Source organism: Hipposideros armiger, unplaced genomic scaffold (genome assembly GCF_001890085.2).
Source record: "Hipposideros armiger isolate ML-2016 unplaced genomic scaffold, ASM189008v1 scaffold_276, whole genome shotgun sequence".
Taxonomy (NCBI): Eukaryota; Metazoa; Chordata; class Mammalia; order Chiroptera; family Hipposideridae; genus Hipposideros; species Hipposideros armiger.
In genome coordinates this window covers 1,616,939-1,639,402 of record NW_017731626.1, presented here as the reverse complement: position 1 = coordinate 1,639,402, position 22,464 = coordinate 1,616,939, and the positions used below count along the sequence as shown (strand labels likewise).

The 22,464-nt window shown below is 40.1% G+C and overlaps 1 protein-coding gene across 1 annotated transcript in view; it reads left to right on the top strand.

Moving 5' to 3' along the window:
- The window catches only part of MYO1E (myosin IE), a 218,532-nt gene that overhangs the window by 126,863 nt on the left and 69,205 nt on the right, over positions 1–22,464 (top strand). Inside the window, exons 6-11 of the mRNA XM_019657546.1 lie at positions 3,542–3,629; positions 7,157–7,246; positions 11,009–11,140; positions 13,604–13,738; positions 15,179–15,311; positions 20,677–20,873. Coding sequence (XP_019513091.1) covers positions 3,542–3,629; positions 7,157–7,246; positions 11,009–11,140; positions 13,604–13,738; positions 15,179–15,311; positions 20,677–20,873 — 775 coding nt within the window. The remainder of the gene's footprint in view (positions 1–3,541; positions 3,630–7,156; positions 7,247–11,008; positions 11,141–13,603; positions 13,739–15,178; positions 15,312–20,676; positions 20,874–22,464) is intronic.

Genomic DNA, 22,464 nt, shown 5'->3' with positions numbered 1-22,464 from the left:
GATCCCACATATGAGGGCCAGTGACACTGCCCTCTACAGCTAAGATGCTGAACAACAGCTCAACCTGGAGCTGGGCTGCCGTGAGTCACCAGCAACGGTGTAGGCTGCAGCCCCTGTGGCAGTGGGTTGCCATGGGCTACCGTGTGTAGCAGCAGCCAGCGTGAGCGACCAGCAGCCGCAGTGAGCGGCCGTCCAGAAGCCGGTGTCGTATCTGCCTCGCCCGGGAAGAGCGCAATGATGGTGCCAACTTGGGCCAGTGAAGCAACATCCTCCACAACTAGATTGAGGAACAAAAACGACAGCGACTTGTCTGTTCCCCTTCCCCCAATTCCCCAATAAAAATCTTTAAGAAAAAAAAAAAAGAAAAACACTTACGGTCCTTGAATTCAATTATTAATACACAATTGTATATTAATTAGCTCCCACAAGAATATTCATACCATTTCTTTGAAAGTGTAGCATTTCTATATTTTTCCAGTTCTAAAGCTAGCACACACAGAAACATTACATTGTTTCCTATTTGAATTCATATTTCCTATGAAATCTGTCCTGACTTTGTTTTCAATTTGCTTGGCTGGTTGCCAGCCAGTTATATAAGATCATGGGAGTTTTGTTAAAAATTTTTATTCCTAGGCCCTGTTCTTAGAGACGGATTCAGAAGGTCAGAAGAGGGGACCAAACATGGGCATTTTTTAAAGTACTTTGAGGATTTCTTGTAAGCTGCTGGGTTTCGGGACCAATGGGGGCAGTTTTCTCATTTAAGACACATATACTTCTAGGGTGTTTTTTTGTCCATTTTAGAAGTCAAGTGAAAGCAATTAAATAAAAAGGCTGCCTATAATCATAAGCCAAGCAAATTGCTCTAACTTCTCTGAGATGCAAAGCAAATAATTTTGGGTGTGCTATATGATTTGTCTGATACCTTGGGTTTTTAGTCCAGGGGGAGAAACAATGTTTTCCCATCCCTAAAGGGCCAGTAATATAATGTTTGTGTATACTATAAGCTTCAAGTAATTATCTAACATTCCATTATTGTACCATATTCTGGGCAAATTACCGGCCTCTGATCAATAAAACTTTTTTAAGTGTCTGTAAATTGAAACCAAGAAATGAAAATTCCGATCAACGTTCAGTCAGACTAATTATTTTAAATCTTCTGAAAAATATCACAATTACTAAGAATATAGGTGTCCTATTATTGGACCTGGCATTCTTATTTTAATATATGAAATGAGTTACTTTCCTTTATTGTTCTTTTCTTTTGCTTCCAACAAAAGAGACAAAATATTTCATATCTGATCACACCATTAGCCAAAGACACAGTGAGGGAATCACTATACTTTTATTTCATAATTTTAATAGAATTTGTTATTTTTTTCCTTCTCTTTTTCACTTGCACATACACATACATGAACACACACAGTTTGCTGTAAGGAATTCTAAGATGAGAATGTTTACTCATCGTTGTCGTATATGAAGTTGAATAATATCCTAAAGAAATTGTTCTTTGTTGATTATCATTGTAATGTGTGATCTCACTTTTCCTGGAAATGCTGTTTTTAAAAATCTGAAATATATGGGTTATTTCCAGTTTCAAAATGTAAACATTAAGAGAAATCACATCAAAAGAAACAAGAGTCATCCAAATACCAGGCCCCCAACAAGTCAGAAATATTTCTTCCCTTATTCCATTTCCATTTTTGTCCATACAGTATTTTTACATAGTTGTAATTATGTTATAGATATATTGTCTTCAGCTTATGTTGCCACTTTAGTTGCATTGTCTTTATGTTACCACGTAGTTTTCTAATTATTTTAAGTGTCTGTGTAATAGACACTTGTATAGGGTGTTTGTACCATAGTACTCTTGGACTTTGCAATATTTTTGAATGTTCACATTATTTACAAAATAAAAAAATGGAGTTTCATTGTTGACAAAACCTGTTCTTCAAATGAGCAAGAATGCATGTGTTGACCCTGGATCTAGCACATAAATCATCTAATTGCATGGACCATTTAAACAGATCATTTCCTCATGGAGTTGAAATATTTGCTATGTCTATTTGTGCCTGTGAGTTAGCATGTTCTCTGTAAATGGTGTATTCCAGACTTGCTGGCTTGCTGCTTGCCCCGCCGTATCCTTATGAAATTTCAGTTTGGTTTCCCTATTCATGTGACCCAGAAGCCAGGAGCTGAGTACTAGGATGGTGAATGAGTTGCACAGATGGATTCAGACCTTTGAAGTCCTCAAAGCGTATGGCTTTCTCTTTCTTCCCCATAATCTCTCTAATTAAACATACTTAGTTCAAGGAAAATGAACAAAGTTCTGCTATGTTTTGCTACGATAGCTACTTTAATCCTGTATTTGTTTTCTTTTGAAATATTAAATTGTTCCAAAATATATTTCAGTTTCCTTAGGAGGTCACCTGGTTAGTTTGTACCCTAAGCAAATGTTTCTTCTTAAGTGACTAAGCAGTTGATAACAGTTCATTAGGTTGGGTGTTCAGAGAAGAACAATTGCTCTAAAATTCTTGACCACCAATAGCAAACAAAATACTGTCTGAATTTTTCGTACTAAATTCTGCCATTATTTTACATGATATGGATTCCTTTAATTAATTCTATCATGGTAACACAAAGGCTACTGATAGAGAGATGAGAAATCTGACTGACTTAAGCATATTTTGAATTGAGTGTTTTGAATTGAGGTCATCACCAATTCAAGGGGATTTTGAAGGAAGTATGGGTATTCTGAAGAGCAGACTATATTAACAAAAGGGTTTCCCCATGCAGTAAGGCCACCAAACGGAAGGTAGTCTTTGTTATTCAGGATATGATTAATATTGCCTCATCATTTAATTTTAGAACTTTAATTTTAAAGTTGCTTGCATTTGTTCAGGCACATGGGTTGAAACCTGAGAGTGTCTACTTTGTTTTTTTTTTTCATTACAGAAGTAATATATGCTTTGCTAAATATTTGGTAAACAGTGAACTGAAAGAAGTCTCCCATGTTATCTTTTCCTTTACCAAAACCTCTGCTAATGTTTTGTGTTACTTCTAGTCTTCTTTTGTTACGTGCTATATTTTTCTTTACATTTTTGTAACAATGTTTTACATATAATTTGAATTGGATTATTTTCACTTAATGTTACTGCATATGCTTTTTTTCTATGTTTATAATCTTCACGTCAGTTGTAATCTTTGTACAATATTCCATCCTTCTGATATTCCTTAATGTTCCTCAGTATTTTATCAGGCATTTAGGATGTTCAGTTGTCTATCCTGTACATCATGATGATTATCCAGACTCTGGTCCACACACCATGTTAATATTACTCATACAAGTCATGGAGGTGACCTGATCCTGCCATGATTTGCTTATCCCCCAGTATTGTACATTTTTTACTGAATTCCTTTCTGCCTGTTTTCTTTTTTGTTTTTTGGGTTTTTTGTTTTTGTTTTTTTCTTTTTCTTTTTCTGAGGGGAGGGAGCTGGTTGTAATCTACTTAATGGGTGGGAATTTTTGTCTTTCTTTCCTCAGTGGTGAAAGTGGTGCTGGAAAGACAGTGGCTGCCAAATATATCATGAGTTACGTCTCCAGAGTGTCTGGAGGAGGCCCCAAAGTCCAGGTGAGTTTGTGATGTGGCCCATTTTGAGACCCTGTTTTATGAGAAATTTTAGAGACTCGGTTTGCTATTTGAAAAATAATTTTCCTTCCACAGAAAAGATATTGGTTGGTTCTATAACCAAGAAACTTGAAGTCTCAAAGAAGTAGCCTATTATGAGATGGAGTTGCCTAATATAGAATGAGCTTCTACAAATTCATAAAAAGATCAAAAATCCAAAAGGAAAATAAACACAAAGAGCATAAATGGCAACTCATAGAAAAGGAAATGTAAATGACTCATAAAATATGAAAATTTGCTCACCCTAATGATGAGAAGTGCAAATTAAAACTATACGAAAAATCTATTTCTTAACTGTCAGAATGGCAAAAATTTTGTAGTATTTTAAACATTCTGTTGGTAAAAAAAAAATAGGGACATAGCCTCTCTCAAACATTCCTGGTAGAAGCATGAACTAGTATACTTTTCTGGAAGGATTTCAGTAAAATCTATCAAATCTACATGCATGTACCTTCTGACTTGTCATTATGCCTAAAAGAATGTATCCTTTAGATGTACATGTACATGTTTAAAGTTATTTGATGTGGCATATTTTTGGTAATGTAAAGGACTGGAAACAAATGTTCATCAGTCCAGGACTGGTGAAATAATTTATGGTTCATAATATAAATGAATATCAGCTATTAAAAAAATGAAGCCTCATATATTGATAAGGAATGATCTCCGAGATATATCATAAATTGCAAAAAGCAAGGTTCAAAACATTTTGTATAATGTGCTGCTGTTAGAGGGGAAAAAAGAGAACCTATACCAATATTTTTGGAGTATGTATAATATATCTCTAGAAGACTATATAAGAAACTGATCAAGATTTCTTCAGGGCAGAAGCCTGGGAGAGTGCAGGAAGGCCATACTCTCCCTGCCTACCCTTTTGAACCTATGGTTCTAACTGAGTAAATAAATTTCCAATTCAAGAAATTTACAAAAATTTTTCAATGGCAAGAGACTGAGAGAGAAAAGAGGAAAAGGAAGGAGGAAGTTAAAGAGTCAACATGAGGAAAGGGGTAAGACCCAGAGAGCGAGGACACAGGAGAGAGGAAAGAAGAGGAAAGGAATACAACACAGGCAGAGAAGCAACACATTCAAGAGGACAGTATGAGCAATGCGATAGACACAGCTTTATCTGACTTGACAGTCATGCATTCCGAGGAATGCGTCGTTAGGCCTCTTGCTCCTAGGCTATAAGCCTGTGCAGCATGTTATTGTAGAAAACAGCACGAGATTAAATCAAGCACAAGAGAAAATGATGCAATTGAGACGCAGTATGAGGCTGCTGCTGACGTATCATGGCATACTTTACATCAAACTTTTTTTTTTGTAAGTAGAAAGAGTACACTCTAAAACAATGACAAGAAGTATAGCATAGTAAGTACATAAACCAGTAACATAGTTGTTTATTATGTACTGTTCATGATTGTATGTGTTGACTGAAGGGAAGGTCTAGAGCACCACCGTCCAGTAGAAGGATGTTGCATGTCACATCTGTAATTTAAAATTTTTCAAGTAGCCACATTGAAAAAAAAGTAAAAAGAGGCCTATGAAATCTAATTTTAAAAATACATTTCGTTTAACTCAACATATCCAAAACACTATCATTTCAGCATATAATAAACATAAAAAATTTATGAGATAGTTTACATTCCTTTTGGTACTAAATCATTGAAATCCAGTGTGTATTCTGCCCTTCCAGCACATCTCAGTTGGGACTAGCCATGTTGCAACTCAAAGCCACGTGTGGCTCAGGGCTTCCATACGGGACAGTGAGTGCCACTCAAGACGTACATGGGTGTGGTGCAGTCCGCTCGCTTTTCTTCATTCATGTAATCACACCCATCCCCAGAGATTGACAGGGAGACAGGAATCCAGGATGCTGTTTTATGGGTGTGCTGTTCCTTTACCTTAATTTGTTCTTTCTCTTTTCTCCAGTGTGCTTACCACAAAATTCTGTTGGACATCTTGATAGTGATTGGGTGGGTGGATGGATGGACGGATGGATGGATGGAAAGGTGGACAAATGGATAGATACATGCAGAAAGATGCTCAGTTAACAAGTTAATAATTAAAGAAGGCAAGAGACAAGGAAGAGCCTTTCTTTTTTTGTATCCCTACGAGAAGCTGAGTGTTGATAAATGTGTAGGCACATCTGACCAGCAAACAACAGATATAAAGGATTAGTGAAGACCCACAAAGTAAAATTAATTTCACAAAGAAAAACAAAGTTTATATAAGTCCATGAGTTTTTAAAGGAGAGTGAGCAGCTTGGAAGTAATGTTTCTAAGCTTTGAAACGAACCCCATGGAAGGACCACCCAGAATTTCCTTTGGTGCCATTGCTAATGACGTGTCGCTGGCCGATGGAACCCCAGTTTTCCTTCCTCTTCTGAATGTTCAGGAGGGCTCCCAAGTACATTTGGCTGCTATATAGTCCGTTAGTAGTTAGTGCCTTCATCTAGTCCTGTTTGCACAGACCGTTACTTAGTGGCCAGACTGTAGATGTTTAATGTTGAATCTTCCTGTTTTCCGATGAGGACAATGATACAGAGCTCTTGGCTTGAAATTAGTCAGTAGCTCACACCAAAGACTTGTTATTTCAGGAACATGTTTAACCAGAGCATGTGAATAATTAGAAGTACAAGGATTGACTCACTTGTTGAAAGACCTCCCCAACATCAGCTTCTGTCTGTTGAGCTAATTTGCCCATGGGGTGTTTTGCACACTTTTCAGTCTGCTACAGAACTAGGGTGCCTGAAAACTGAATTCATCCCCTCTAGTAAGCCAGGAATTATTCCGTACAATCCAGTGTGGGCCTTGCTGCTCAAAATGTGGCTCCATGTTGGCAACACCAGCAGCACCAGGGAGCTGGTTGGAAATGCTGACCCTCGGGCACTTCCTCAGACCTACTGAACCCACACCTGCATTTTAACAAGATCCCCGGCTGATTCATGCATATTAACATTTGGGATGCACAAGCCTGTGTGTCCACAACCTTGTATGAGGAGGAGAGACTGTTTGATTTCCCATAAGTACCTGACGTTAGCAGTGGAGAGAGTGGAGGTGGGGATGGGAAGAAGAGGGAATGATAGTCAGGACTCTGATCAGAACAGCAAGGACATGCACCTTCGTGCTTCGCTTTCCCTCCTGCTGGGGTTGGCTGCACAACCAGGGAGTGCAGTCTAAGGCTGCAGTGCCCAGTATGGAAACCCAGTCCAGGAAGGGTATAGACAGTTATTGGTGGCACCCTGGCTCTAGGGGATTCTGTATTAAGTCAAGGGACTTGGAAGATATGAACATACAAACAGGTTAAGGCCTGTGGAGAGGAACAAATAAATCTTCCAGAAGCCCCGGAGACATAGAGAGTTGACGCCTTTCACCTTCCCGCATTCAGAAACCGAATCCTTAGGGAAAGTTTGGCTTCCCACTCTGTGGCAGGCGTTTGCACCTTCCTAACCGCTGGTCTGTTTGCTGTGACAGCACGTCAAGGACATTATCCTGCAGTCCAACCCACTGCTGGAGGCCTTCGGGAATGCCAAGACTGTCCGTAACAACAACTCCAGCCGATTTGTAAGTCTCTCGTATTTCAGAAAACGTCACCAGATTGATGCTGTTGCTATTCCTGATTCAGATCCGCTATCCCCAAGGAAATGGGAGATTTTCACATACTATCAGGAGGCTGCCTTTTCAATCTTTTCTTTGTGTTCTCTAGTGGTGTGTGTTCAGGCTTGCATTTGCCCTTTGACTGAAGTTATTTTTGAGCCCCAGCATAGAAGTCAGATAATTTTTGAAAACAGTTCTCATCTTGAGTTGCCTTACTAAGGAAAATAAAAATGTATAAAAATGCACTGGAGGAGGGTGCTTGGTGGCCTGGAGAAAAGAAAGACCTTTCCAGACAAAGACATGAGTAGACTAGCTCGCAGCCTTCTTGCTTCACAGCACTGGACACTGAAAGGAGTGGACACTGTTATCTGGCCCCTTGGACAGAGCCTTCCTCCTCTTTGTCAGCCGGAGTGAGCCCACTGCCTCCCCGCCCCTCATAGCTTGGTGCATTTGTTTTATGTATATTCATGTAATATGATGACATCCAAAAGTGATTGGATTTAACCTGACAGATTGCCTCCTAACTGGCCCACTTACCTAAGGTCAGCTGAATGCATTATCATGGAATGCTCATGAAAACATTTTTCTGTCTAAGTGTCTCCTGAGAATTAGAAGGCTGGCAAAGATGAAAATGAATATATTCCCCTTGACAAATTCCACGTTTACAAAGAAATGAGTATTTGCCCAATAGCTTTGAAGTGTGTAGATTTCGCTTCTTATCTCATAGATTATGTCTCGTGGTAAAGTAGTCAAGGAGCCATCTGTAAGGCTGAGTCTGGACCATTTAAAAAAATAAGTGGGAATTTTGGAGAAAAATGATTTTTTTTTTAACCCTTCTATTTTGGAAGTAAGTTTCTGTTTCCAAGAGAATTCTTACTAAATTCTCATGAGGTAATTAAGTTCCCTGGTGAGCTATCCTGTATATCTGTTAGAATTGCCCTCACTTTCCTTGCTGTTCAGTATTCAAACTACTCATTTATTGATCTCTCATATTTTCCTGCTCAATGCCTGGGGTGTGTTATCTTGAAGAAGGCCCTAGGTAGTGAAATAGGAAAGAAAATGTGAATGACTTTCCACTTAACCTTTTTTCCCCTAATTGTCGATCTCAACCTGCCTTGTAAAAATGCGCTTGATCAAATTTAACTCTCTTGCTACCCGTCTTTTGCCTGCCTTATAGAGCAGAAAAATAATTAAATCAGTATTTCTCTGCAGTTTTACAATATAAATTATTCTTTATCCTTGGACAAGGCGGATACATCAGTCAGTCTTTGTAAAGCAAAACAAAACAAAAATACCCAGCAATTATTTTTCTGATTAGAAAATGTCATACTACCCTGATGGAAAGATGGGAACGAGTGTGGATGACTCATTCACACACACAAAGTAATGTCTGATGGACACCAAAGGATGTTCTCACTAATAGTGAGAGAAATGTAAATTAAAACTATATATCATTTTCTATCTCTCAGGTGGGTAAACATTAAGGAGATTGATTAACACCAGAGAAAAGACACTATTGGTTGAATACAGACACATTTCCCTTGGAGAGTCATTTAGCCATCTTTATCAAAATTTAAAATGCTCATTTCTTTGACCCAGTAATATTTTTAGGGTATAACATCTGAGTTCCCTATTAATAATTAGTTATTTAAAAGGATATCCATAATATATTGTGGAATTAAAAAAAAACAGGTGACAGAACAATATTTGCAATATGATCTCATTTTTATTTTAAAATCCACATTATATAAAATAATTAAGGTGTCTGTAAATCAAAGTTTGAATATATCATTTTAGTGATTAGTAAGAGAAGGTGGAAGTGATATCAGGGTGGGGTTATGGGTAATTTTACTTTCAAAAATGGACATACAGTATGAAGAATATAAATTCATGTTTCCACTTATAAATCTTTTCAAGTTTTAAGAAATATATTATGAAATATTTCAAACACTATTTAAAAATTGTACAGTGAACACCAGTGTACCCAGAACCTAGCTTAAAAATTAAACATTATTAAGAGTTGAAGATTCTTTCCTTTTAACTATGAAAATGCAACATCTTCTTTTTAAACAATTTCCTCTTTCTTCCCAGGCTGCTCTACAACAAAACTACACTTTTTGATATCTTGTTAGAGGTTTTAGCTTTTATATAACAATTTTGTATTGTTTATAAGCACTTCTGTTACATTACAGCAGTGGTTCTCAACCTTGGCCACATATAAAAATCACCCAGGATTTTTATAACTGCTCAGGTCTGGGCACCAGTCCCCAGAGATTCTGATTTACTTGTCTGGGGTAGCTCTGGACAATGGCATTTCTTAAAGGCTCCTCAGGTCTTTCTAACAGGCGGCCAAGGTTTCGAACCACTTCTAGAAGGACTGAGAGTTTGCCATTTACAACATCTGCCCTACCTGGGTGTGATGTCCTGTTTGGTTTCATTCCCAACGCCACTTGATGGGGAATGGTGAGGGGTGGATATTATGCATGGATGGACACTGAATTATTCCCTCCAGGGCATGCCAAAAGGAAAAGATGGTGAAGAATGGCCACAATAGTAAGCACAGGATATCTTGCTCAGCGAGCTTTTCTCAGGGACCACTGTAATTCAGGATAGCAGGGGTTTGTGGTTCTTCTCCAGGCCTGCTGCTTCTGAGTGCCTGTTTTGGGGTTTATTTGGGGGAGGGGTGGGGAGGAGTCATCAGATGAAGACAAATAGGCCATTAGAGGGTGGCCTTCTTTTGTAGCCTTTCTGATACCGAAAATCGGCAAGTAACTTAACAGGAACACGGCAGGCTCTGGGTGCTGCAGGCAACAGGAAAAACACGCGATGTGCTCTTCTTGTCCTCATTGAGTTTATGGTTCTCAATAAGGTTGCGGCCTGGCAGGATTCAGCCCTGAGATGGGTGGAATGCATCAGATGCACAGTTTTACTGTATTCCCTGTGAATGCAGTTAGGCTGGGCATGCTCTCCAGCTGGACCCTAGGCCACACCACTCCCTAACGCCCACATTCTCATCTTCTCCTTCACTTACATTTACCACTCTGGACCTTCCTGAGTACCGGAGAGAAGCTAGAGTCTAATAAAAGAAAAAAATGTCATTTACTTACCCTGGGCACCTTTTCCAACCGAATTGCAATGTTTTGTTCTCCTTTGTTCCCTAGTAGCAGTAATTTAAAAGGAACTATTAACGACAGCAGTAACTAAAATCCCCACACCCACAACTAGCTGGAACAAACTTTATTTATACTCAAGTGTTTTTACTTATTTTATATAAGAACTTTAGATGCTTCAGAGGTAAAATGGGTTGCTTTTGCTCAAAGCAGATAAGTCTTCCAGAGGAAAAATTCACGTCCTCTGAAAGAGTCTGATAGAGTTCACTCTTGTTAGATAAAAGGGACCATATGATTTTCTGTCCCATTCTTTATAGCTTCCGGCTTAGCAGGCAAGCACCTACTGGGGGAAAATGGGCAAAGACTGTAACATGTCCCTGTTTAGTCTGGTTAGAATGATAGATTCTCTCTCTCAACACAAAACTGTGTCATCGGACAAAAACACAGATTATTGTCTGATAGGAAAAAGTGGGGAAGCCTAGACCAGAAGAGGGAATAATTCAGAACGTGTCTATCATTAATCAATTTCCTTGAATTATATACGGTATTGAAAGCCTGTTTGGAACATCATGTTTTTGTTCACTAACAATAACGAAGGAAATCCCTAACTTTCTTGCAGGGAAAATACTTTGAAATCCAGTTCAGTCCAGGTGGGGAACCAGATGGTGGAAAGATCTCCAACTTCCTTCTGGAAAAATCTAGGGTGGTGATGAGGAACCCTGGAGAGCGAAGTTTTCACATATTTTACCAGGTTTTTCTTTATATCTTTCCTTTACTACTCCCATATCCCTTCTCCACATTTATTTATTTATTTTTCTCTCAGCCCTCAGATTTAGACAATCTAGTCTGACAAGCCAGGGAGTGTTTATTACTGTAGTATGTGTCAGCCTGTGCAAAGGAATTGTGAGACTGCCCCTAACTGCAAAGGAGAATAAGGTCTAGGGGGGAGGTGAAGACAAACATTTCTAAAAGTTAAGTAAAGCCTCAGCCAGTTTGCAAGGGCAGAAGTCTCCACAAGGTGAACTGTAGGATGAAAGACTTAAAATAGACTATGAATCTTTAATGCCAGGTCAAAAGTTTTTACTTAGATGCTCAGAAGCCATGGAGAGTCTGGGCCTAGAGCAGGGTGCAGGATGCTTTTAAATTCTGTTCCAGGTTTCAGTAATCATCCGATTCAACTATTTTTTAAAATGTTTTCAGTATTTTAAAAATATAATGATACCATAAACTATTTATGTATGAGTTTATATATTAGTATTTCATATACTAATGGGGATCCACATTAGATTTTCTTTGAAGAAAGGCCTGCGACTGTTTTTTGTTTTCTTACAGTTTGAAGATCACTGGATTAGAAGGGATTTAAACTGTGTTGGTAGCTCCCAATCAATCTTTTCAATTACATAGGTATCTTAGATGATGGCAAACAATTCTTCTAGTTGGTATCTGTTGGTTGAAAGAATACATAAATGACCCAAAGCTTTTGTGAATTCAGTAATGCTTTTAACTGTTTTAATCAAAGCAACATGTATGGATGATTGAAAAATGATTTTGTGTATCACACACATAGTATATAATTTACTAAGCACTAGAGAGAAGTTCATAATTGTTTCCTGGACCCCTTACAATAAATGCCAGCCCCACCACCCCCATTTCCAGAAGTCCTGTGCCCACAGGTTGGAAATCACCAGACTAGGGGCTGCAGAGTGATGAATTTAGAAGATGGAGTTAAAGATTCTAACATAAAAGTAACAGTTGAAGCTGTGAAATAGATGAGACTCCTAAGGGAGTGAGCATAGAGAGAAAAATTATGTCTATATAGGACTAGGGACCTGGGGACTGTCTGCAGATTGGGGAGGCACTGAGGAACCAGGGGCTTCGACAGGGGAGGAAAGCTAGGATCCTGCAGTGTCACCAAAGCCAGGGGAAGCTCAGAGGGATGAGCAGTAAGATTAATGCTCAGAGCTCCTGGGGGTAAGGGATGGGGCAGGAGTCTGAGGACCAAGAAAGGGCTGTTGGATTAGCCCCTGGAAAGTAGCCCTGAGAGTCATTTCATCAGAATGGTGAGGGGAGGAGAACCCGGAGTGCAGGTGGTTTTAAGTCGTGGTGAGGAAGTAGATTCTGTCACTTGAAGAAGCACACTGAGTCAAGGAAAAGCTTCTAAAGAAGGCAAAGAGCACATGTGCTTGTAGATAGAAGAGAGTCAGAAAAGGGGTGGGGGCTGAAGAGGCAAGTGTGTGGAGCTACGCCGTGTGGATGGGGAGAAGTCCGAGAAGAGGCAAGGGACGTTCTTTCTCAGACAAAAATGAAACAAAAAAATACAGAAGGAAGAAAATAGGAAGAGGATGGTACAAAAAGCTTTTGAAGCGACCAGGAAGAAAACTCAGGGAATCTGATGTCGTGGGATGACCAGTAATGACGATGAGGTTCCCCATTTGGGGGCTGTGGAGCTGAGATGACATGAGAGACTTGACCACAATGGAGAACTGTGGATAGGAACTGTCTCTATTTTCATAAATCCTGTTGAGTTGGAGCCAGCAGGGTGCTTCCACTTCTTCCTTCAATGACATTTTTTTGATAGTCAAAATCAGTCGGGGTAGGAGTATTTACAGCATGAAAACCAGAAAATACTACAAATCCATTTCCCCTGCCATCCCTCCAGGAGCTGATTGTTAAGCATTTTCCAGCACACCAGTGGTGGGAGCTCTTTAAGATGGTCTTGCTCAGACGTAAGGCAAACATCAGAGATGGAGCAAAAAGCCAGGGACGGTCAGTTGATTAGGAGGTTTCAGAATGCCAGAATGTGGGACCTGAGGAGGGTTTCGTATGCACCCTGCATTGCGAAGCACAGAGGGGCCAGCTGTCCTTTAAAAAGCCCTAAGCAAGTCAAGCAGGAATGAAGGGATTATAATCTGCTTGCTTTCCACTCTCCTGAGGGATCTCACTCCTGAAGCCCTGCAGTTCCCTTCACTGGATAAGGGAAACTCCTCAGCTCTTGCCAGATCTGATCCGAGTTAAGAACCAGAATTTTCAGAGGGGCTACTACAAGTAGAGCAGAAATTCTGGAGCCCTTTCATACTTTGGAGATGGGGACCACTGATCATTTTAGAAAGCAGGGATAGAAAGTCCCGCTGCCTGTGCAGAAGGCACCACGAGGTGGCTTTGGGTACTTGGAGGGCCATATCTCACACACACACGCCGCTTTCTCTTGTTCCAGCTCATCGAGGGCGCCTCTGCAGAGCAGAAGCACAGCCTGGGCATCACCAGCATGGACTATTATTACTACCTGAGTCTGTCTGGGTCTTACAAGGTGGATGACATAGATGACAGGCGGGAGTTTCAGGAAACTCTGGTAAGTGCTGGCGGGGGGCCAAGCAGGGTCTGCCTTCCAGATGGGGTGTTGCCTCTGGTAGAAAGGCCAGTCAAGGTTAAGCAAAGCTAAGAGCAGCGTGAAATTTCCACCTTCTTGTGCTGTAAGCACTCCCTTTCCTAAAAAGCATGGTTAAGCCCCTGAAATAGCCACCTGCTCCATTGCCTGAGGACCACCTAATGATTAGAGATGGTAAAAAAAAAAAGTGAATTCATCATCACCCTTCTGCAGACGCTCTGGTTAACAGGTTAAAAACTATTGTGGGTGAGAATACATTTACCATACCTGTTGGCTGACAGCTTGTACAGTTGTTGAGCTGTCTCTTTAGAAAGGGAAAACAAAGAGCGCTCTGATGATCGTAATCAGATTTAGAAAATTTAGAACACCTTCGGCCTTTTCTCCCACCCGCTTTCTTTCCACCTCTGAGCTCTACAGATCAGAGTGCCATCCTCTCTCCGAGCTTTCACTTGGTGTGTGTGTTACAGTACAGTGTGAACCCAGGTAGATAATTGCGGGACCCCATCCTCGGGGAAACAACTTAATAAGTCAATCAAGAACTTTCTGAAAGTGGGCTGGTCAGCCATTTAGCCACCAAGCAATGCATCACCATTGCTCTTTGAATCAGCTACCAGTCAGGCCCAACTTCAGCCCAGATCAGAACCAAGTGGGAGATTCTGAATGCGCATTTGGAAGTACAGTTTGAAGGAAGCTGACATTTGTTCTTGAAAGGGGCAGGGTGTTCAGACAGACCATGTCCTGAGTGCCACGGAAAAGGGCATCAGGAGGCCACATGGCCCCCAACGAGCTAGGTGAGACTTCAGATAAGAGGCCTGCATTGGCCCTAGAGTATAGCTCTTTTGAGATACCGATATCAAAGACTCAATCCTTTCAGCTGCTTTTATTGAATATAATGGACCTCAGAAACAAGATTTTTCTAATGATGCTTTTATTTGATTTCCTGGAGATTTTTCATCAAGATCTTTTTGCAAGTACAATCTATTCTCACTCCTCCCGATGAAGGGAAAGACGTGAGTCTATTCGGAGTAGCTGGACATGGGCACCATTGCCCTGACAGGGAGAAGGGTGGCACCAGGAATGCACTGAGGGATGAGGAGAGTTGGTGACTGTGTACAGCTGCTGCCCCATCTGAGTGTCTTTCTGTCTGGAACTCTCTTGCCCTTACCCCTGAATGATTGCATGCCCTCTTGAAGGACAAAGCTCCCATCCCAGCACAATGTTGAGACTTGAGAAGAATGTGTGAGAGTGCATTGGTGGGTGACAATGTCTTACAGGGACCTCCAGCTGCCACCGCAAGCTAAGCTACACAGGACTGTGCAGCCCAATCTAAGCTTGGACTTCTTTATTACGTGCTTTTAAAGCTAGTGACCAGCCTGTGTGGGTAATTTCTCCTTTCTTTTCCAGCATGCGATGAATGTGATTGGGATCTTCGCCGAGGAGCAGACGCTGGTGCTGCAGATAGTGGCAGGTGTTCTGCACCTCGGAAACATCAGCTTCAAAGAAGTTGGCAATTACGCGGCAGTGGAGAGTGAAGAGTGTGAGTGGCTTTTCCCCCCGGTGCTTGAATGAGGGGAAACCATTGTTTAGCTCCATCAGAAGTAACCCACCTCTTTCCTTTGCTTAGATCACAACCAGGGTATTTTTGGGAAGAGATGAGAAGTTTTATGCATCCTGCTGTGGCAGAACAAAAGGGCCTGTGAGAGTCCAAGCCTCTTCTCTGCACCTGCCCCCCTCCTGTCCATATCCAACATTAACTATAGCAAGTTACATCCATAGACCATTAATGAATTTGTTTCATTTTATCATTAACCTTGGGGAAGTCTGGCAGAATTTCACATCTAGGTTTAAAAATAAAGTGACACTTTAATGCAGATTAGTCATAAGTAAATAACTCAAAAGTTTGTCTCCTAATAAAAATGTTTTCCATAACTGATCTTTAGGGTCTATGTTCACCTACAGGTCCTGAAGAGCACGTGATAGGATATGTATAAATATGGAAAGCTCACAGACTGAGTTTGCCCCATGGGTTGGATTAGATTGGATTTCTGAAAACCAAAAAAAAAAAAAAATAGACATTGACTATTGTGTGGATATTGCTAATGATCACCTTTAATACAGTTACCTCTGTATTAGTGAGAGCCTGAAGACCTGAATGGTCATTTTTAGTCTTTGAGAAAAAAATCAGGTCCTTCCTATGGAGACATTATTGGTTATGTGTGGTACAATCTACCATAATCACCATGGCCTGAGACTGTAGCCTTTTAGGCATCAGATGACTTTCCCGGTTGCTTTCAGAACACACACATCCTTTAACCACCCAGGAAGACATTTCTCCCTTTCTCAGCATTCTTCAAGAATGATAAATTTAGATGCTTAGTAATAAATAGTATCCCACTCATTGCTGACAATGCAGTGAGGCTATTTCCATTCCAAATAAGGTTCTTTTTTATATTTTTGTTTTCCTTCATGATAAAAGAGGGAAGTTCTTCTAGCTTCTGATGTCTGTCTGATAAAGAGCAAGATAAATTATGTTTATCAAGGGAAGGAGTGGGGTGGAAAAAAATAAATATACTGGGTGTCCATAGAATCTAAAAACACAACCTAACAATAATAATAACTGTTTCTAGACTTTATAGGATTACCCTTCACATTTAACAAATGCACTTGTGTGTCCACAAGGGTCATTAACACCTGGCATTTTAACATCAACAGTTTGGGTTTTCTTGGTTTCTATGGAAGCAAACTGGATTTCTCTTGCCTTTTTGGATAGTACACTCTTTTATTGCTTCTTTATGCTGGAGAACAAAGTCATGACTCTGACGCAGCAAGCACTTCCCCAAATGCTTGAGCCAAGAAGTGGTTCATTGCACATTTATGTCCGGAGGAAGTAGCCTCCTCAGCCAACTGGGTTTGACCCAGGATTGGCAACTGCCTGTGAAATTCCCTTACTGGAGGTGGTGGAGTGATGAAAATCAGGAAGGGCTGTGCTTGAATTTGAAATCCAAGAGTTCTAACAAAGAAATGTGTCCTCCTTTCAATAATTTTTCTGTTCAGTTGGTACTACCTTAACATGGTTCAAATGGGTACCTGTCAAAGTTCTCCTATCTACCCCTTTGCTAGTCACCTTATTCTCCTCCCCAGAGGGAACCAAGCTTCTCAGCCTCTTGTATTCCTTTCAGGGAATAAATATTCCAGAGCTACTACACACTCTCTCTCTCTCTCTCTCTCTCTCTCTCTCTCTCTCTCTCTCTCTCTCTCTCTCTTTTCCTCACTTTTTTTTGTATTAATGGGAACATTTAATATTATCTACAGTTGCTTTTTCACTTAACGTTATATCTTAAAGATTATTCTGTATCAGTTCGCTAAGGAGCTTCATCTTTTCTAGCTGCATAGCATTCCATTGCTTGGCTATATTTTAATCTACTGAACCAATCATCTGTTGAGGGACATCAAGATGGTCTTGGATCTTTTGCTATTACAATGCTGAAAGAACACTACTAAAATGAATAACCTGGCTTGTGTTGCCTTCCTCATATTTGAGTATATCTGTGGGATAAATTTGTAGAGGAAAGTGCTAGCCCGTTTCTGTATAATGGAAGAAAGCAAACTTGATCTGTTGTAGAAAAAAATAATGGTAAGATTTCCATCACAAATGGCCTACTGAAGCAAAATAGTCACTAATAACAGCAAATTTTGTTGTTACCTGACCGTAGAGTAATGGATCTATAGAATTTCCTGAGGCAAGCCTTTACATTGCTGAGAAGTCAAACAAACCTCAACTTGGGCACATGTGTACCTATCATTAGATGGCATTTTGGAAACAGGTCTTGCTCAAAAGATATTAAATACAAATTAACCTAAGAATTTTGTTGAAGGAAAAAAAATACCACATAAATAATAATGAGGTGTACAAATGACAATGCCCCTCCTTTGCCCTATTATTAATAGATTATGAAGTACAGATCCTCAACACCAAAGACAAGTAAACCACGTTTACCTTGCCATTTTTAAAAAATTTGTGAAATGGAATTTTGTTTTGCAATATGTTTTTGGCTTCCCTATCTTCTCTATACTTCAAATGTAACCAAAAAAAATTAAACCCACCTTTGCGTACTCTTTAATGCACTAATAGAAATCTATCTTTATTATCAAAACATGCTGAAACATTATTTTCTAGCAGGTTCTTTGATAAGAGCTCTACATAACTCAAACTATACCAGAGTGACAGCAGCATTTAAAAAAAATATTTCTACAAGTTTTAGTTTGTTATATTTGGCTTTATAATTCTTTATAATGTTTTGATTCTTGCACTTTCTTTTTTTGTTTTGTATTTTACATCAGCATTTTTAATCAATGCCTGCTCCGTCCTCTCCCTCCCCACAGCCCCCAAGCCTCTTACCCAGCCACACTGGCACACACACGCTCATGGAAACTCACAGCCTGAAGGAAGTCAATATGAGCAGCCCTATAATTTCAGCACCAGTGCAGCCACTGAAGAAAATACAAGGCCATAAAAGCATATACTTAAAAAATATGGCATGGATTTTTTTCAAAATAAGTGCTAGCTTTCCGCTCTAGACTTCTCAGCTGTTTCCCTAAGCCTGTGGCCAAACTCCATGCCTTGTTTTTGGAGTGCCTGTGCTCCTTCACTTGTGCCCTCTTCTATAGAAGAGGTGCGAGCCGTGGAAGTGCAGCATGTTTCTGTTTCAGTCTGCTCTGTCTGTTTTTTCTCAGGGACCCAAAGACTTAGCCCATTTTGTTATATTTCTTTAGCTATGGTCATAAAGATAATGACAGAAACAGTTTCACCACATATATGAAGCATGTCCCTATTTTAGGATGGTTAGGGGCTTGGCAGAAGCCCATGTTTACGAAACAGACAAATTGGGGCTACTTGTTGTATCAAACCATTCACTGTGTAGTTACCATAAACAGTGAGGGGCCTTGGTGACTTTACTATAAACCACTGATAATGATGCCCACTGTATCAAGTGAGGTATGCATGTACCTGACTGTCTGCCCAGTGATGGTGACAATCACCAACATTATAGCTCCCCCTTAGTGAATCTCCTATATACATGTCAGACACTTTGGTAAATGTCTGTTGATTCTCACAATAACCCCAATGTGTCCAGTCTGATTTATGGGTGGCTTATGCCTTTGATCTGTGCAAAGGTAAGTTTCTGTTTAGTGGAAGACACATTCAGGTTTCTAAACATATGTGGTAACTTTAAACCTCAACTAAAAGAAATGGCCATAGGCAAATTTGTGCATTTGGTGCCCTTTGTAAAAAGCAAGTGCATTTGGTGCCCTTTGTAAAAAGCAAGCCCTCTACTAGTCTGAGCATTTCTGTGAAACACTCACATAGATAATATAGACCTTGCACGGGCATTACCCTATTTGAAAATGCATTTACTGACTTAGTATCATTGGAAGGTATATGAGAAATGTCAGCCTGTTCATTCTAACACCATCTGTGAAATTTAACATTATCCTTTATTGGGAGACTTGTGATTTTCGAGCATTATCATAACGTCTTTAACAAAATCCTTTTATCAGAGAATTTTGGTAAAGCTTTATGCAGAAAAAGAAGACTCATATCCCAGTTTAGAATTTTGATTTGTGTTCATAATAATCTTTCATGAATACTGGAGGAAATCTGAACATTGTTTCATGCCCAAGAATGGTGTCACTTATTCATGTGAGAGTATTTTGACCAGAAAAAAACCCCTATTTATATCACTAGCTCTCCTCTTGGAGAGTTTCACAGCCTGAAACAAGTTGCTGAGCCATGGGAACCTCAGCTTTTCTATCTGAAAGCCACAAACTACACCAGTACATGACCTTAGGGCGGGATGGGTGTGTTGTGATATGAACAACACCAAACCCCCCCATTTCGTTCCATATACCATGCCCAGAGAAACCTTTTTGTAACACCCCTCTGCAGAAGCCATCCAGGCCCTTTGACTACTAGTATCTCATACCATTCAATGACCTCCACCATCAGAATTCATCCTTACCTTTTCATTATCTACTTTAACTTTCAGCCGTAGCCAATGCGGGTCTAGTTGCTATGTGTCTCCTGTATCCCTGCCTCCTCACCTTTGCACTTTCTATTCCCCTCTCCCCATCCTTCTCGATTCTTCTGCATATGTACAAATCCTATTCATTCTTTCAGGCCCCACACAAATCCCACATCTTCCTTCACCACCCAAGCAAGTAGTAATGATCTTCCTGTTCTAAATTCCTCTGGGACTTGATTGTCTATTTGTGCCACATATTTAGATTTTAGTAGGCTTCTTTATTTGGCAAACTACTTTTGCCTCCTTTAGATTGTCTTCAAGATTTCTTAAATATTTTGTGTCCTGTCCTCTCTTTTTAGTAACCCTACACATGTAACCATTTAAAAAATCATTGATGAGTTGTAATTATTAGTTTGATGATATCAGGTGCTTCGAGCTCTTTGGGAATGATGCTATGAAAACACTGTACCAAAAAGGATGAAAACAATATTTGGAGCCAAAGAAATGTTTCGTGACTTAGTTCCTTTTGCTGTCTTGCTGCAAGCTTGAAGGGGATGTCCATTTTAGGCATTCAGTGGTGATCTCAGTGAGGGGGACTGGTTTATCGCCCTTCGTGGATCGCTGATTTGTATTATTGGAAGTCTCAGTCATCATAGGAATTGACTCATGTAATAGAACAATTGTGAAAAACAAAGTGGATGGATATGTGTGGGATTCCTGATAAGCAATCTTCACTAGCGGGAAGTTCTTGGTGGCTAAAGATGGTGTGGGTGTGTGGGTGTGTGTGTGTGGGTGCACACGCGCGCGTCCCTCCATATGTTTGTGAGATGAAGTGTTAAAATTCTGAAAGACAATCATGTTTTATTTTGTTTTCTATAGTTTTGGCTTTTCCTGCATATCTCCTGGGGATAAATCAGGGCCGGTTGAAAGAAAAGCTTACGAGCCGTCAGATGGACAGCAAATGGGGGGGCAAGTCGGAGTCCATCCACGTGACCCTCAACGTGGAGCAGGCCTGTTACACCAGGGACGCGCTCGCCAAGGCCCTGCACTCCCGGGTCTTTGATTTCTTGGTAGATGTAAGTAAACACAGGGTGGCTTCATATTATAAGCTATAAAGAATAAAACCAGTAAGGGTTTTGTGTTTAGACTTTGGCTCATTCCTTATAACCGTTACCTCACTCCTCCACTTTTTACCCTCCCATCCTGAGATCATTGAATCCCGCTTTTGCTTCTAGGATTGCCCACCAGGACACTAATATGGTAACAGCTTCTTGTGGACAAATATTTCATACAGGCAGGACTGGAGACCAAGAAAAGAGGAGACCCTTGGTCGTGAATCTTTCTTGACTTTTGAGCCTAAAGCTTTAGGAATGTTCTGTTTGTCATCTATGACTGTATTACAAATTAGTCCAAAATGTAGTGGCTTAAAACAGTAAACATTTATCCCCTCACAGTTTCTGTAGGTCAGGTATTTGGAAGTGACTTAGCTTGGTGGTCCTGATTCAGGTATGAGATTGTAGTCAAGATGCTGATTGGAGCTACTGTCATCCCGAGGCTTGATTAGAGTTGGAGGGTCTGGTTCCGAGGGGACACACGCACATGGCTTTGGCAGGACACCTCAGTTCCTTGCTACATGGCCCTTTCTTGTGAGTTGCTTGAGTATGCTTTCAGCATGGCAGTTGGCTCCCCCCAGAGTGAGGGATCTAAGAAAGAGCCAGGCAGAAGTCACAGAGCTTCTAATGTCCTCATCTTGCCCTCAAATATTGCTACTCTGCTATATTCTATTCATTAGAAGCAAGTAACTAAGTGCAACCCACACTTAAAAAGAGAGAAATTAGATTCCACCCTCTAAAGGGAAGAGTATCAAAGACTTTTTGCATTGCCAGCCCTCCGTATCCGCAGGTTCCACATCGATGGATTCAAACAACCGCAGATAGAAAATATTCAAAAAAATAATAAATGTTATGTTGTTGCTGACGTGTACTGTGTAGTTAAGCCTACGATGGTGCCTCTGTACTGAACATGTACAGACTTTTTTTCTTGTCATGATTTCCTAAACAATGCAGCATAGTAACTATTTACATAGCATTTATGTTGTATTAGGTATTATAAATAATATAGAGATGATTTAAAGCATATGAGAGGATGCGTGTAGGTAATATGTAGATACTAGACCATTTTATACAAGGAACTTGAGCATCCATGGGTTTTGGTATCTGCAGGGGGTCCTAGAACCAATCCTCCATGGATAGCAAGGGACAACTATTTTAAAACTACCACAGATTCCTTTTTTTATGATGGAATAGTCATATATATACTTACATGACATATGCATATGGATACATATTTATATATGTATACCCCATATAGCTCCTGAAAATTAGTCTTTCAGGCTGTGTAGAACTGCCAGTGACAGTTTATGTTAATCATTGCAGCCTCTGAATGGGAGAATAATAATAGCAAACACTTATATAGCACTTACTATGTGCCAGATACTGTTCTAAGTATTTTAGGAAAAAAATAACTCATTGAATTCTTACAACAACCCTGTGACTGAGGTATTTTTATCTCCATTTTACAGATGAGCTCACTGAGGCACAGAGGGGTTAAGGAACTTCCCCAAGGTCACACCACGATTAAGTAATAGATCTAGGCATTAAACCCGGG